The 18028-nt window shown below is 40.1% G+C and overlaps 1 protein-coding gene across 1 annotated transcript; it reads left to right on the plus strand.

The window, feature by feature from the left end:
* Positions 1 to 1004: 1004 nt before the first annotated feature.
* Positions 1005 to 16919, plus strand: LOC129722370 (sodium-dependent nutrient amino acid transporter 1-like). The gene is made up of 6 exons (XM_055675763.1): positions 1005 to 1479; positions 14792 to 15324; positions 15381 to 15496; positions 15555 to 15813; positions 15870 to 16498; positions 16555 to 16919. The coding sequence occupies exons 1-6, from the start codon at positions 1393 to 1395 to the stop codon at positions 16806 to 16808; spliced, it is 1878 nt and encodes a 625-aa protein (XP_055531738.1). The 5' UTR covers positions 1005 to 1392; the 3' UTR covers positions 16809 to 16919.
* Positions 16920 to 18028: the final 1109 nt, after the last annotated feature.

The following is an 18028-nucleotide window of genomic DNA, read 5'->3' on the forward strand; positions in this document are numbered from 1 at the left end:
TAAAACTAAAGGAGAGTGGCCCGGCGACAGGCGAGGATGCTGCAGAGAAAAAGAAATCGTGAAATCAAATGGAAACTCAGATTGACCAACGGTCTATGTAAATATATGTGAATTGTCTCATTTTTCGAACGTTAAACCTGTTCCGAAATAGAACTGATTCATTTTGACTTCGGATGCTGCGTGACTAATGCTTTATGGCAAATGAATAACAACGTTCTATGCCATTTTTAATCACCAATAATGTTTTATGATGTCAAGTGGAATTTTTGGTCTCTTTGCAATTTCATAATACAAAAGGTTAGGGAACATGATTTCAGCAACTTTTGGAGCCACCTGTGTTTTGAGACGAAATACTCGAAACGCCCATAAAAAAGTACAAACACAAACATTTTGATTGAATTTTTTTGTTTGATGTTTTTTCAAAGATTTTTCTGTGTTGAACGGTATTTTATGTATTCGTAAGACAGCTAGTTAATCAGAGTTTTCGTTTCAGTCATTGAAATTGGCGATATTGATCAAAATCCAGGAGTTTGAGACCCAAGTAAATTTTGTTTTGCAAGCTTCAAATTTATCAAAAATCTGTTCACAAGAAACATGAATGACCCCTAAGTAAGCATATCGGTTTTAGGGTTCCATCGTTGATTGATGGATAGAAAGACAAGCTCATTTTAAAAGATACCCAAATCATATACCTACCAATTCTTCTGAAAGTAGCTATTAAGTAGAAATCTTTTTCAGACCGACGCTCTACGTCACAACTTAAACACTGGCCTGGCCGGCGTTTCGGCTGATTCGGGGTAATTTGCTGGTTAAGAAGCGAAACCAGTTTTGGCTTTCGGGTCGAAAAATCCCGCCACTCTACACACGTCAGTTTTTGCTTGCGCTCTGTCGGCTTTAACGTATTCTGTCGTCGCGGCGCATCTTGCTGCTCTCAATCAAATCAACAAACGGTGAGAATTTCCAACGCGAGAGTCACCAGCTAGCAGCATTCGGGCCAGGTAAGCAGACAGACGCCGCCACCACTGCATTGCATCTGCGGGCGCATAAAGTTCGCGGCCTTAGTCGTATGACTATTTTTCCCTCATTTACGATCACGTCTAATGGCTGATTCTCGAGTGTCGATTAATGCGCGCGCCATCGCATGAATCGCAGGTGAATCAGTCTTGTTCCAGCGGGCATTTCGATCGGCAACGGTTTGCCTTTTTTCTGATTCGTGCGGTTATGTGTGGTACGGTTTCAGTGAAAACGGAAAAAAGGCTTTCCAGCACGTGCGATCGCGATTCCTAAGCGGTGAGGTGCGGTATCTGGCCGTTGTTAGTGTGATTACCTTTCAGAAGAAATTTCAAGATCTTGTGCCATAGTATTAACGTCTCTGATAGTTGTCAAACCCAAATGGATAATAAAGCTTATACGGCGGATAACGTCGATCGATGTACAGTCGAGGGAGTCACTGTGGTTTGCAATGGCTCTAACCAAGAGGTCAGTTCATATCTACGGGAAATGTAACGGAATACTTTTATTGAATACTTCTACTTCTACAAAAAAAAAAAAACTAATGATACCTGGTATCAGAGCAAGAAGTACACGCTAGTACATTACGGTCCACACAACCAAGTGCAGTCTGAAGTGAAAAATCCTTGTATCGTCTAGAAGGCAAACAAACATAGATAACAAATAACAATGTAAACAAATCCAAATTGATAACAAAAATTATATTCTGAGCAATTGGTGTTACAAATTGTTCTTTAAAGATTTATCTTACGACCTGTTCGTCGGTCAAACCAATAAAATTTCAGCAACAGTTGTATCATGTGAGCTCAACGTCAATTGAAGCTGAATTCAAATTCAACTAGTATTGACCTATATTGCAAAATCGTTTCGAACGATCTGTTTCTGAGCACAAAATCAAAAAGAATTTCGCGGGTATTTGTTCACCAGTTCTTAAGCTAGACAATGGTAAACAAAACAAAGCAACAATCGTGATAGTAACAAATCATATATTAGAGCCATACGCTTTTCGTTCTATTAACAACAATCAAACTGGTTGGACTAGGTTAGTGTACTACATGGACATGCAAGCCATAGGTTGGTTCAGATTTAAAGGACTTTTGATATTTCATTCCGATAAAAATATGCTGTTTCCATATTTGTAGCATTGTGAGTAAAATTTTAAATCTTCGATTTTAATACAAAATTCATAAGTTAATCACAGAAATATTTAGTATATGACCTCCTAGCCTAGTTCACAACGAAAAAAAAGGATTCAGTGAGAAGAATGGTAGTGAAAAACCTATTGAACATCTTGTAGCTGCTCCTCCGTGATGGATCTGAACTATTTAAGTCGCACAAAGAACTAGCGTAAGAGGCTGAATTATTTTCCATCTTCAATTTACAACAATTTAGTAGCTCCTGCTTTGTATTGGTAACGGCGCTGGGTACGTCATTATGGTTGGTTAGAAAAGGAAAATAGAAAGCGTTACAATCGTTGTTGCCAGAAACCTTACTTTTACTTTCTGCATCTCTAATAACAAATAACTGTTACGGAAAGGAAGGGTATTGCATTTTGTAGTGACTGATTTTCATACTTTCACTTTAAATTGCTTGGAGTGGTGTGTATTTACTAAACTGTGTGTCGAGGTCACTTCATTAAAAACTTAACATGTTTATATTTTTGTCCAAAAATACTTTTTGATATCATTTAGGTATCTTATGCTGCAGAAAATAACAGGAGGGTTGTGTGCAAAGCCACGACCGCAAGGTTGAAGTAGAATACTTTTACAAGAAAGATAACCCGTCTGCTTGCGTGTCAGTCATTTTTTCTATTAAATAAATGTTGACTACTCAGATCAATCGAACTTTGCGCTTCAACAAGGATTGACCATTTTCAATAATATAGTGAGTTGCTTGTCATGGTTGGGGCTTGACAATTTTAAAATATTGAGATGAATTTTTTTCGGATGTCGTGCTCATGACTGAAGGAAAAGATAATTCAGTACGTTTTGAGACACGGAGATGAAGTAAAATTTATAACTTTTACAAATTTAAAAATGTGAATTACCTCATTAGAAAATATTAACTCTTCAATCAAGTTTTTATTTCATCCTGAAAAGGACAATTTGTTGTTCATTTTAGTATCCGATAAGATGCCGATCACATCTTTGCGTTATCACTGACAGTGCGAATATAGTATTCCTTGTGATATAATAAACAGTAAAAAGCTGATTTAACACTCAAAACTAGACGGCTCACGTGTTGTCAAAATGAGTCAACTTTCCATTGAATGCATTTACTAGTGCCCACTATCGCACAGAGACTGCAATAAACTTTAGTGCCTCACTGCATCAGCCGCTATCGATGCTGAGATCAGTTGCAACTAATTCGCTATCCATAGCCACGCCACAATTGTGGCCGCTATACGCTGCCATTAATATCCACTGTCCCTTCATCAGCTGGCCCAGCTGCTATCGTTGCTGGAATCCGTTGCAACCAGGGATGCCACACATACAGATTTTTCTGTATTTTACAGATTTTTTAACTAAATAAGCAATACATAATCTGTATTACAGAATTACAGAATATTCCCAAAAATACAGATTTTACAGATTTTTTTGTTATTCCGACGAACTGAAATCAATTTCAAAGTTAGAATTTTATTATACGATTGACAAAGTTTTGTAAAAAAAAAACATCAGGATTATGTTGGTATCGATGCAGAAGAAGTGGTATGTGACTTGGACGCAACGCGAAAACTAATGATTAAAAATATTTGTCGGGATTTCTAAGCAAAGTTCGTGAAACAAATTGCAAAGAGGTGCGATTTCACCGATCCTGTTGTAAAAACGGCAGCCTTTGATAATCTTAAATTGTTCGTAAAATTGGAAAATTTAAACGATTTGATGCGTCAATTCCCCGAATTCGTATCAGCAACTGACCGACAAGGGTTGAATAACGAATTTCGCACGCTTAAAACAACTTTTTGAAGGGAAGATTCATTGAAACAAATGACTTAACTTGATCTGAGATGTTAGACACCACTAGGCGGGATGGTAAATTTATGTTTCCGTTAGAGATCATTTGCATGAATGGTCGTCTGATGATCGTCGAATGGCCATGAATATGCAGAATGTATGGATTTGTTCTGCTGAGCCACGAAGTCATGAGCTGGGACTTGTAGGGGCTTGTAATCCTGAATTTGTTTAAATATATTCTGTGAGTAACAATTTTTCTATCCAACATTCTTAGTTTGCTCGATACAGATTTTTAATACATATTTTTTGGCCCGAGATACAGATATACAGATATTTTCGAAGAAAAATACAGATATAAATGTGGCACCCCTGGTTGCAACTAGTGTGCTATCCATTGCTACGCCACAGCTGTGGCCGCTTTCCGCCATCTCTGGTATCCACTGCACTGCTAGTGCTGCTGCTAAGGGAGGACGACTACTGTTGTCGCTGTCTAGAACTATTATGAGCGGCTTCGGCTGAAACAGGCTCTTATATAGGCCAAATAGCAAAATAAAAAAAATAAAAATTTTTAAGGTATATGATTCTGTCGACCGTGCTTGGGAAGCAATCATATAACGACCAATCAGAGGTCGAAATTTTCGTTTTGACAAGGCTTGACTATTTTCAATAGTACAATAGTGTGAATAATAAAATTACAATTATCTTCTTTTGGGAAGACTTTTAGAAGATTTTCCAATCTATTGCTGCAAGAACGAAGGAAATCCATCGAATACTAACCGATTTATTAGCATTTGAAATTGGACTTTTTTTCACTTTTTTCGACTTTCGATTTTCATTTCACATCCCTATGTAGCCGAGCTTTCTGAGAGAAGTATTCTACTTTAAAAAAACTTTCTAAAAACACATCTTTGACCCTCCCATCTCCGATTATCTTTTTCGCCTGAAATATAAAAATATTTACCTTCAAATAACCCTAGTTTAGTCGCACTAGAGGTAGCAAATAACGCAGCAGTGATGCCAGATGTATTCTTTTTGCATCTGAAAAATTAGATTTTTGACGTATGCGTTTATTTTTATTTCGAATTTGATAATCTTACCGAGTTTTTGAGAAAATTTCACACGAAAATCATTTATTACCTCGAAGCATTATCGGCAAAACTCGAGTAGCAGTATTTTGAGGAGAAAAGTCCAATTTACTCTGATTGGCCTACGATTCCTATTCCTGTTTTGGAAATATCTCAGGAATTTTTTTTGATAATGAATCTTCTGAATAATGCAATTTGATTAACCGAGGAATTGAAAAAATCTATACATTTTAGCCAGAGTGTTGGGTTTTCATAAAAAAGGAATAGATTATCGTTTCTGAAATGAAGGTTTTACATTAATTTAATTCAAATAAAATATTGTATTCAAAATAAGTAGAGCATTACTATTCGTTAATCATCAAATAACAATTTACAATTTGTTTTGGAAAAGAGATATTTGAAATTAAATTAAGAAGTAAGTACCTACGTAGGAAAATTATTAACATTAGGGTTTGAGAATCTATTTTGGATTAAATTTAGTCAATATAAAAACCTTCCTTCGAGATTTTCAAATTAAAACATAAAGACTTAAAAAAAAATACAACATAAAGACTTAAAAATATTTTTCACTGATATCCCAGCAACTGTCAACACTGCTGGTCAAAACATATATATTTCCTGAATTACTTGGCTAATTTCTTTAAAATTACATCACCTAGAATACCCATAATCTCAAGGATTCTATTGCTTGGTATAGAAAGCGTAAGTAAATCAAAATAAATTTAACTTTATTTCCTAAAATTACTACCTTCTCAAGAATATGATGAAATTGTCAAATTTGAAATCAGAATATGCTAATTGAAAAAGGCTAGCGTCTCACTGAGCGAGAGGTGGTCCAATTGGCACTAAAGTAGAAATTTTTGCATGCTGATCTTATGTGAGCAATTCTCCAAGCTTGGAGTCAAATCTGGTTGTTGATATGTTAGTACTTTTTATGCACATTAGAAGCGAAATGACCCATATAGATATATTTTGCGGCAGATATGGATGCACTGTGCGTGTGCGTTTTTTTATCCCTTTTGTTCTCACACAGTGAACGATAACTCTGTCAAACTTTTGACATTGGTGTATACAAACGAGCAACTAACACGTCTATAAAATGACATTAATAGTATCAATTATCTTTGGAGCACGTGGAACTGATGGCGTCAGGATTCCACCTATACTTTGAACGACGGTTAACTTACAATTTATAGCAAATGGGTTGACGAAATGGAAAGATTTTTTGAACTTTTCGTAGCTTCTATTGATCAGTTTAATAAAATTGAAAGTAGGAAAAAGGTAGGAAAATAGTATTCAAAACTTGGGCGCCATCTTGAATTTGTTTACGAGTTTTTGATCATGTTTGCAATCACCTATTCCGAAGTAAAGACATCCGTTAAAAACTGAGAATTTTTGTGTGAAATGCCCAAAAAAAGTAAGCATTATCCTGTATTCACGCATATTAAACAAAACTGTTCTAGGGCCGAGTGCTTTGACGTTATGACGAAGTTGAAATTAAAATATACTTTTTCAAAATTGCTGAAAATTATTACAAGTAGTATTCGAAGTACGTTATAGCCGCGGGCGAGTAAACTGTTGTTTACTTTTGAAGTTTGCAGTAGAGTACGATGAAACCTTTTGCTATTTTCAATATCCAATTTTTGCCTTATTTTCCTACTATCAATCTCACTGAGTTATTTGATAAAAGTTGCCTAGAGCAAAATTGGCCTTCACATTTAACTGTAAGTCAGTTGTCGCCGCAGTTCTATTATCGTCCGTCTCATTTCCATTCTTATCAATATTCGGTTTCGATCGTCCGCTGTCGCACTTTTAAACGAACCACTTTTAAACGTGGAAAAAAGTAGGAGATTGGTATCCGAGGTACGACCGCATGGTTGACGTAGGATTACAATCGTTTTATGTAAGGGGCCATCCACATACCACGTGGCCAGATTTTTGACGGTCCATGATTCATGGCCGTAGAGATCCACCGGAAGAATCAGTGCTTTATAGAGTGCAAGTTTAGTACGGATTTGCAGACTGCGGGACCTCAGCTGGTTACGTAATCCGTAAAAAGCCCTGTTTGCGGCTGCTATCCGCCTCTTTATCTCACGGCTAACCTCGTTGTCACATGTCACTAATGTTCCCAGGTAAATAAATTCGTCGACTACTTCAAATGTTTCCCCATCTAGCACCACCGCAACACCAACCTTCGACGGACTACCACGCACTCTGCCAGCCACCATGTATTTCGTTTTGGCAGAGTTTATGACAAGCCCTAATCTCGCAGCTTCCCTCCTGAGAGGTCCGAAGGCCTCTTCCACAGCTCTACGGTTGATACCAATGATGTCGATATCGTCCGCAAAACCGAGAAGCATGTGCGACTTCGTAATGATGGTGCCGCTTCTCTGCACACCAGCCCTACGTATAGCACCTTCCAATGCGATGTTGAACAATAAGTGCACCCTGCTTCAAACCATCTAACGTCGCGAACGAGTCCGATATCTCACCGGCTATCCTGACGCTTGATGTAGAACTTTCAAGGGTGGCACGTATCAGCCTAATCAGCTTTGTTGGGAAGCCATGTTCGATCATAATCTGCCATAACTCATTTCTCTTAACTGAATCGTACGCTGCCCTGAAGTCTATGAACAGATGGTGCGTCTTCAAGTTGAATTTTCGAAATTTATCGAGGATTTGTTGCAAGGTAAACATTTGGTCCGTCGTGGAGCGTCCCTCTCGAAAACTGCATTGGTACTCGCAAACAAAGGTCTCCTGCAATGGCCTCAGTCTGTGGAACAGGATGCGGGAGAGAATTTTGTACACGGTATTGAGAAGAGTTATGCCCCGATAATTGCTACAGTCCAGGCAATGGCCTTTTTTGTAGATCGGGCATATGAGACCCTCCAACCAGTCCGAGGGCAATTCTTCATCAGACCACACTCTCAGCATGATCCGATGGATGGCACGATACAGCTGTTCGCTCCCGACTTTGAAGAGTTCGGCGGGAATGCCGTCCTTCTTTGCTGCCTTGCAGTTTCTCAGTTCTTTCACTGCTTTCTTCACCTCGTCCATCGATGGTGGATCCACAGCTTGACCATCATTCTCAATAGTCATCCTGCTCCTTTCGACTCCACTGTTTCCCTCACCGTTCAACAGCACAGTGAAGTGTTCCTTCCAACCTCTGTTTTATCGGTTATCAGGTTCCCCTCCCTATCGTTGCACATGACAGGGGCTGACACGTTTCGATTCCTGATTTCGTTGACCTTTTTATAGAAGCTCCTCGCATCGTGCCTGGAGAAGCAACCTTCCGTCTTCGCAAGAATACGCTCCCAATGCTATCGTTTCTTCCGGCGATGGAGTCTCTTTTCAGCGGCTCTAGCATCTCGATATCTACCCTTACTAGGGTCGCAATATATTGGATAGCTAGAGCAGAACAGAAGTGTACGGAGACCCCTCTCAATTAACATACGACCAAAGATGCTCACTAAGGCTACTCGTATCTCAGTTAGCATCACAAGGAGGTTGAGAAAGGAATATTTTTGGCAAAGGTGATAGGTCGCAGCGGGCTAACCCTGGCATCTCTGCTTTGGGCCAATGATTGGAAACTCGGTACTTGAAACGTCACAAATCTACTTGAACCGGCACCAGGGAACTGCGAAAAATTAAAGTGCAAGTCCAGGACGCCCGGGAGTCAAAAACGGGTGACGTGAGTCCAGAGTGCTGGCGATAAAGATGAACGGGGCGTCGGTTGGTTCCGTCCCACAGAGGAAACTGATCAAGCGTGTCATTATTAGCGGGCAGGTTCTTCAATTACAGTCTGATCAATGTGTACGCCCCAATAAACGACAAACGACGATGAAGGGTAGGAAGAGTTTAACTAGTTTTTCGTTGAAATATACAGTACCTAACTAATGATGTATAGATCGTAACCAGAGAAGCAAACACACTGATTGGTCAGGAACAGTTTTTCGCTCAATTTTAGAGAGACACAGCCTTCATGCTACAAGTTATGAGCATGACCTGATCTTGGTAAATTTTGTCGCAGCCAGAAGTATGGAAATTTGCAGCATATATTTATACTTACCTATTACCAAAAGACGAAGGCCTGTGTGGCCTTTTCTGTATCTAAGAGCCAACGCCATTATACCAATGGCTCCATGGCTGCTCGTCGCCACTAAGCGAGATTTCCGGCCATAATGCGTTTTTTATCTTTCTGCTAGTGTCATTGTCGGCGGTCACTAGTGAGCACTAATACACAACTTCATCTACCACCTCAATTTTGTCACCTTCAATAGGAACCCGTGGTGGGAGGCTAACAGAATTTTTCCTAGACCTCCTTCTTTCTTGCAATTTGTCTTCGGCGTGATTATGACAAATCTGACCCGATTGGCCTCTGCCTCAAGTCTGCTGTACTTTCCGTCAATATCTCAAGGTTGCGTGTCATAATGTCAATGTCGTCGGCAAAGCCAAGTAACTGGCCGGACTTCCTGAAGATCGTTATAATCGTGTCCATCCAGCTTCTAATAACACCTTCCATGGCAATATTAAAAGCAGACATGAGAGCCCATCATTCTGCCGTTACCCTCATCGAGATTCGGAAGGACTTGAGAACGTCCCTCAATCCATCGTCGCTCTGATCAATCGTGTAATTTTGTCCAGGAGCTTGTGTTCGTGCATAATTTATCATAGCCGATCTCTTTCAATTGTGTCATATGCCGCAAAGGTCTGGTTCGTGGTGGCGCGGACCCTCATGAATCCCGCCTGGTATTGCCCCATGAATGTGAATGCTCGGAAAGCTTTTAGAGGTGTTTGGCACGACCGTAGAAACCACGTGCAACACTTTGTTCGGAGCGAAGAATCTAGAGGTCACGGACGAGAAAAACCGGGCCCGAGCACGCACGATGGTGGTAACAGGTCGTGTGACACGCTCGAAAGCTATTAATTGGCTAGAGCTGATGAAAAGAGACTCCATCAACGCAAGAAACGTAATCATCATCAAAAACCCTGGAAGATAGGATGGACAAGTTGTAAATACACCAGGCTTGGATGAGGTCAGAAAAGCTTGAAAAGGGCTAAAAAATCACAAAGCCGCTAAGAAGGACGGCCTCTCAGCTGAACTATCAAGAGTCGAGAGTCGGTTCATCTTGAAAGTTTGTGCCGAAGAAAAACTATTAGCGAACACGTTGGACGGACCTAATTGCTCCGTCTACAAAAAGGGCCACCAGCTCGATTGCAGTAATTATTAAGGCGCAGCACTACTCAACTCTGGATATAAGATTTCCGCATCCTGTTTCATAGACTGAGGCCGTGGCAGGTATAAAGTGTGGAAGTTCGCTGTTCAGCCACAAAAAAAAAGAGCTTTTACGGTCTACGCAGCCAGTTGAGATCCCGCAGTATGCATGTCTTCACGAAATTTTGCTCTCGGTAGTACATTGTTTCTTTCGGCGAGTGTGTGTTCCGGTGTAAACTGAAATGTGGCGCAATCGCATGATAAAATATGGCAGGCTACATTGGGCTGGCCACGTGGCATAAATGTCGGAGAAGCGACCAGCGAAGATAATATTCAGCAAAGACATAAGCGACTCCATGGTAGACCCTGTACTAGTTTGATTTGTGGTGTGGATGACGACGCCCGATCGGTGGGAGTTAGTGGTGATTGGAGAAGACTAGACTAACATCGAGTGACGTGGACACGTATTCGGGATTCAGCAGTGGGTATTTAGTTAACGATCTGTCGCCACAAAAATTGATGTATATTTCTTGGCGTTGTAGATGGTGAATTTAACCTACCGGCACGAGATGAACATAATTTCTTTTGAATGAAGGCATACTATAAATCCTTCACGTGTCGGTTGTGCAGCAGTTATTGGTTGATTGATTCGATTTATGCAATCCTTATTTTTCACCAATTTTTCGAATTTTTCACAAACAATCGATTGTTTTTCTTGCTAGAACCCAAGCGTAAAAGAACTTTCGAGCGATTGACGTCGAAAACTCATGAATATGATAAAAAATAACTGAAATATAAGCGCGTAAACCCTGCCCCTTTTTTCATGGTTGCTTTTGCAGATTTTCAATATGCGCCCGTAATACCTAGTTATACGTAATCCTACGTCAAAAATGCAACAGTTAGTTTTTTTGAAGTAGAATACTTCTCTCAGGAATTTCGGCTACATAGGGATGTGAAATGAAAATCTAAAACCGAAAAAAGTGAAAAATATGTCCAATTTCAAATGCTAATAAATCAGTTAGTATTCAATGGATTTCCTTCGTTTTTGCAGCAATAGATTGGAAAATCTTCTAAGATTCTTCCCAAGTGCAGATAATTGTAATTTTATTTTTCAAACTATTGTACTATTGAAAATAGTCAAGCCTTGTCAAAACGAAAACTTCGGCCTCTGATTGGTCGTTATATGATTGCTTCCCAAGCACGGTCGACAGAATCATAGACCTTGCCATTTGAAATGTGCTATTTTGCCCATATAAGAGCCTGTTTCACCCGAAGCCGCTCATTTTAATTCTAGACTGCAACAACAGCAGTCCTCCCGTAGCAGTGCAGCGGACAACGGCCAGTGGCCGTCGGCCACAGCTGTGGTATGGCAAAGGATAGCGGAGCGCGTCTCAGCATCGATAGCAGGACCAGGTGAAGCAGGGCAGCGGAAACCAATGGCAACGGAAGCGTCCACTACTGTGGCAACGGGGATAGCGCAGCGGTTGACGTTGGTCTCAGCATCTATATAAGCAGGGCCAGCTGATGCAGTGTGGCATTTTAGTGAAATGCTGTCTCTGAGTGATAGCAGGCACACTAGCAAATGCATCCAATGAAAGGAACGTTCTGCACACTTAATTTATCTCGGCAAACTTCCCAACAGCTGATGGAGCTTGGCGAAATTTTAACCAAATGTCAGCTGTTGAGTTCTCGGCAACAAAATCTAAGTGTGTGGAAAACTTTTTCAGTGTTTATTTCCCTCAAGGAATACTTTATTCGCACTGCCAGTGATAACGCAAAGATGTGATCGGCATCTTATCAAACATTGAATTAAACAACAAATTGTCCTTTTCAGGATGAAATGAAAACCTAATTGAAGAGTTAATATTTTCTTTTAAATCAATTTACACTTTCAAGAAATTTGGAACAGATATATATTTGGTTTCATCTCCGTGTCTCAGAACGAATTAAATTATCTTTTCCTTCAGTCATGAGCACAACATCCGAAAAGCTTTCATTATCAGCATAGAAAATATTTTTTTGGATAATTAAAATTCAAAAATTATCAAGTCCAAATCATGACAAGCTACTACATTATTGAGAATGGTCAATCCTTGTTGAAGCGAATAATTCTACTGATCTGATTAGTCGTTAATATGATTGCTTCCCAAGCACGGTCGACAGAATCATAGACCTTGCCATTTTAAATTTGCTATTTGTCTGTTTAAGGTAAGGATGGGAATTATCGACTGAAATGGCTATCGATAGTTATCGATGATTTCCTACTACTATCGATAGGTTTTTCATCCCTATATAAGAGCCTGTTTCAGTCGAAGCCGCTCATAATAGTTCTGGACAGCGACAACAGCAGTCTTCCCTTAGCAGCAGCAGTAGCAGTGCAGTGGATACCAGCCGGATAGCGGCCACAGCTGTGGCATGGCAATCGATAGTGCACTAGTTACAGCGGATCTCAGCATTGATAGCAGCTGTCCCAGCTGATGTAGGAATAGCGGATACCAATAGCAGCGTATAGCGGCCAAAACATTAGCATGGCTACGGATAGCGTAGCAGTTGCAGCGGGTTTAGCATCGATAGCAGCTGATGCAGTGAGGCACTTTAGTGAAATGCAGTCTCTGTGCGATAGCGGGCACAAGTAAATGCATTCAATGAAAAGTTGACTCATTTCGACAACACGTGAGCCGTCTAGTTTTGAGTGTTATATCAGCTTTTCACTGTTTATCACAAGGAATACTTTATTCGCACTGTCAGCGATAACGCCAAGATGTGATTGGTATATTATCCGATATTGAATTGAACAACAAATTAAAAAATGACTGGCACGAAAGCAGCCGGGTTTTCATGTAAAAGTATTCTACTTCATCCTTGCGGTCGTGGCTTTGCACACAACCCTCCTGTGATTTTTTCTTTATCTATAGACAGTTGGCTGAATATGGTGTTTTGTGCACAGAGTAATATCTTTCCATTATCACAATAGAGAAAAAGTAGTTAACAGTGATTACTGTGAAATTTCAATATGTCATTTGAATTGCGCTCCCATTTTCTCCCCAGTTCTCAGACTCACATGTGGATGCTCACATGTGCACCGATGAGAAAGTAATCGTTAAATAATAATTAAGAAGTTAGAAGCTGAAGATATCCCTATCATACCATTGGAATGGTGTTGAAATCCTTTTCTTTTATAGTCCGTGGATTTTAGAGCTGAACTCACGAATGAACGCTCTATTTTACCTGCCGTGTAATTACTTTTAAGATGGGCGATTACTTTTAAGATGGGACAAACTGACTTGATAATTTTTGAAAATTTTTCAGAACAAACTATATTATTTTTCACATTTATTTTGTAAAGCATTGCCGATTCTAACCTCTGAAGGTCATAACTCAAAATCGACGAAAATTCAGATGGGACTGTTATGCGTTTCACGGCAGTGAACCTAATGAGTCCTGCTAGGTATACAACATTGATTTGCTACAGATTACACGACACAAATTAAAATGTAAGATCAAAAAAAATTGTGAAACTTTCCTGTCGTAGTTTACTTGCGTTTTACGTTTTCCGCTTTGCGGGCGATAGTCGGGTTTCCATAGCTCCTCAGCTAATGAACCGCCCTAATCGGCAACGCATGTTTTCAACTGTGTACTATGTAGCTTCACCATCACCGCCGCGGGTAGCCGGGTTGTCTAGTAGGTAAAGCGTGGTGATGCTCGTCAGGTATGCGTTATGCAACTTGAGTTCGTTGTCATGGTTAGAATGCTGGACGCTGATGGATGGGATGGGGGAGAAAGGGAGGATTGTTTTGAACCGTGCTTCTCTGTTTTGTTTTGTTCGCTTTTATGAGTAAATGATGCAACAAAAAATGCATCCCAATAGTTTTTATGCGGAGCGACTAAGGTGACGAATAAAAGTGAACGGATCCGCAGTAGATGCTGTAAGCTCGTGACATTTGTGACCATGATCATTCGGGAATGAGAATATACATTGTTAGCATGTAGTATCATCAAAGCATTCGTTTGCCGTGCGCTTGAAGAGAAAGGTCGTGGTGGCGGATCTTGGGGGCTTTAAATTCCTCCTCTAGAGAAATAACTAAGCAGGAGCCAATTAAGATACTGGCACAGCATTGCAAAAATTTTCCTATTGTGAATGCAACACAGTTATAAATTTAGTTCACATAGGGCAGTTCTGTTAGAGATTCTCACGTTTTCTGAAAACATTGCGAATTATTAAGTTCTGTTTAACAAAACAAAAATAAACTCATCAATTTTCTCATCACAATAATACGCGATTTTCACAGCGTACTCTGTAACCTTGCGGCTACAAAGCCTTGTATTTGGTCGATGAAGTATTGTAAAGAAACAGTTTTTTTTATCTAAACTACTCCAAACGTGAACGGTGCTTCTGGTTTAGTCAGAGATATCTAATTATTTGCAATCCGATAAGTTAAGGGTTAAGGATACGTAACGAGCACTTATATGCAACGATTCGAGTGGTGTCATCATTCAACTTTTCTCTTTCATTTTATGTATAGAATGGCATAATCTCCAACGGATTGACTAACCAATTCAGCATCACTAGCAGTCAACAGCCACCGAGTACGACAAGAGAAAAATGGGGTAAAAACATCGAATTTTTGCTGTCCTGCGTAGCGTTATCAGTTGGGTTCGGCAATGTGTGGCGCTTCCCATACACAGCCTTTAACAATGGAGGAGGAGCGTTCGTGATACCGTATTTAATCGTTCTACTGATCATCGGTCGTCCCGTCTACTATCTGGAAATGGTGATAGGACAATTCTCGAACCGAGGTTGTGTCAAAGTGTATGACCTGGCGCCGGCCATGCGAGGTATTGGCGTCGGTCAGACGATGGCAATTTTCACGGTGACTACCTACTACGCGGCAATCCTGGCGATAACCTTTCGATATCTGGTGATGTCGTTCAGTGCCGAGCTGCCGTGGAGTCAATGCCAACCGGAATGGGTGGATTGTGTGGATTCGAGTCACATTGGGGTGGTTTCGATGGGAAACAGAACTGCTGTGCAGTCTTCAGCGGAACTATATTTTAGGTACGGTTTGTTGTTTGTTTGTTTTACTCTATAATATTTTTTGGTTGATCCATTAGGAATACTGTATTACATAAAGCCGCTTCGTTGGATAACGGAATTGGAGTACCAGACTGGAAGCTGGTAATTTGTCTCGTTGTCGCGTGGGTGTGCATAACCGCAATCTTGATTCGAGGTAACTGATAGAGGCTTTTGAGGTGACGATCATATAACCTACATTTACCCATTCACAGGCATCAAAAGTTCAGGAAAGTTCTCCTACTTTCTGGCCATTTTTCCCTATGTCATCATCCTCATTCTATTGATCCGAGCGGTCACTCTGCCGGGAGCCTGGAATGGGATCAAGTACTTCTTCACTCCCGAGTGGTCCAAACTGTTGACCATCGAAGTTTGGTACGAAGCAGTCACGCAATGTTTCTTCTCACTGACAATCTGTTTCGGTGGATTGATTGTGTATTCGTCCTTCAACAACTTCCACAACGACATTTATCGGTTAGTAGGAAATTGTAAAGTTATCAGTAATATAAACTAAATAATTTTATTTTCAGACACGCCGTCATCATCACCTGGTTGGACACCTTCACGTCTATGATTGCCGGTTGCATCGTTTTCGCCGTAATCGGGCACCTGGCTCATGTCACCGAACAGCCCGATATTCGAAAAGTAGTCAAAAGCGGCCCGGGACTAACATTCGAAACCTACCCGGATGCCATAGCCAAGTTCGATTTCCTGCCGCAGCTTTTTTCGGTTCTGTTTTTCTTCATGCTATTTCTGTTGGGAATCGGTACTCTGATCGGAATTGTAACATCGGTGATAACCGCCATTCACGATCAAAACCCGCACTGGAAACGCTGGAAGGTTGTTTTGGTGGTGGCGTTTGTGGGATTCTGTTTCGGGTTGGTTTACCTCACACCGGGGGGTCTATTTTTGCTGGATGTGATGGACTACTACGGGGCAACGTTCGTTACGTTAACTTTGGCAGTTTTCGAGCTGTTGACATTTGCCTGGATCTACGGTGTCGATAGGGTGTGCAAGGACATTGAGTTTATGCTGGAGAAGAAGACCGGCATGTTTTGGCGTATTTGCTGGGGTGTTGTTACACCTTTAGTTGTGTTGATCATTCTACTGTTCAGTATTGCAAATTACGTTCCCAAGGAAATTCCTTGGGGTTACAATGGTATGGCTAATCGATTTTAAACTATTTTGAAATGAACTTAATTTTTTTCTTTTCAGCTCTCGGCTGGTGTTTGTATACCGTTGCCGTACTACAACTTCCCACCTGGGCTATTTATGCCTGGCGCAAGGAAAGCTCGACCGAAAACCGTAACCAAAGATTAATGACAATCTTGAGTCCGCTACCGGATTGGGGTCCAGAAGATGCTAATGTTCGATCGAAATATAACGCTTTCATGTCCGAGCACGAGCCCGCCGCTTCGATGGCGGATTTAAACATACTTAAGTACATTCGTAAAAAACTGCTAGAGTAGTAGAACACGACGAGAAAGCTGCTGTTTGATTGTGATATAAATAATTCGTTATGAAGAAACCGACGAAAAGAGTCGTAATAAATGCTAAAACAGTAACAAACATTACATCAACTGTTTCAATTGAGTTAAAAATATCTTCATTCATCGGCGCGTGTGTCCCGCTGCCGGTAGTAAAAGAAAGTGTACCAAGCAACTCACTCTGAGAGGAGGATGCAAAAAATGCGAATTTGCGTGCCAAAACAAACCAAGTGAGAGGAATAAATTTCACAGCGTGCCGTAGTCGTCGACTGCATTGATCGCTTCAATGTCCTACGTAGCATGTTACGAGGTTTGCATTCATTTCTCACTAGGTGAGTGAGTATTCGATTTTACTCGGAAATCAATATCGGATTTTGGGTCATTTTGCCTTTCTTGCTCCCATTCAAAGGAAGGCTGTTAGAAACTGGTTCCGTATGAAAGAAGCAGATTTTGTTTTGTTTTGTGTTCCGCTCTTACATTTGGTAATATTTCACTTTGAAACATTTTTCAATTGCAGAAACTTTTAAGGGTATCTGATGAATGTTAAAGTATCTCAGCACGTAATTATACTGCCTTTTTATGTTTTTATTATATATCCTCTCTCCTTTCAGAAATTATGTTTTTATCGTTTCTCGCTCACCTCAAACAAACGATCTCTCACTGTTTTGCTGTTTCTCTCCTCATCTTTCCATTTAACTCTCACCGAAAATTCCGGAAATTGCAAAGAAAACAAGACACTATTTTACCTGGACCTGTTTTGCGAACCAAGGTTATCTGATATTAAAAGAAAACCCTTTTTTTGGTTTATTTACTCATAATCCTCTCTTTAGACCAAGAGTCATCTATGCCATGCATAGTAAAAATCGTTCAGGTATTCCGGAAAAATGATAAAACATGTAGATGTACCATCATTTTCATATCGACGGATTTCAAAAGCTCATGAAATGCATTTTTAAGTTGTAGTGAACATAAAATTCACCTAACATGAATTTTTTTCTTGAAAAATAGTATTTGGTACAAACGTGATCATGAATCCGGAATATTTGAATATTTTATTTAATTTTACTCTATTTTCCAGAACCGGAAGTCGCCATATTGGATTTAGTAATGGCATGGAACATTGGTACGTCATTCCGATTTAATTTCAAAATTCAAGGAGTTGATTTTCTCTTCTTTTCACTATCTACAGGGTGTTCAATAGG

The sequence above is a fragment of the Wyeomyia smithii genome, chromosome 2, assembly GCF_029784165.1.
Source record: "Wyeomyia smithii strain HCP4-BCI-WySm-NY-G18 chromosome 2, ASM2978416v1, whole genome shotgun sequence".
NCBI classification, from domain to species: Eukaryota; Metazoa; Arthropoda; class Insecta; order Diptera; family Culicidae; genus Wyeomyia; species Wyeomyia smithii.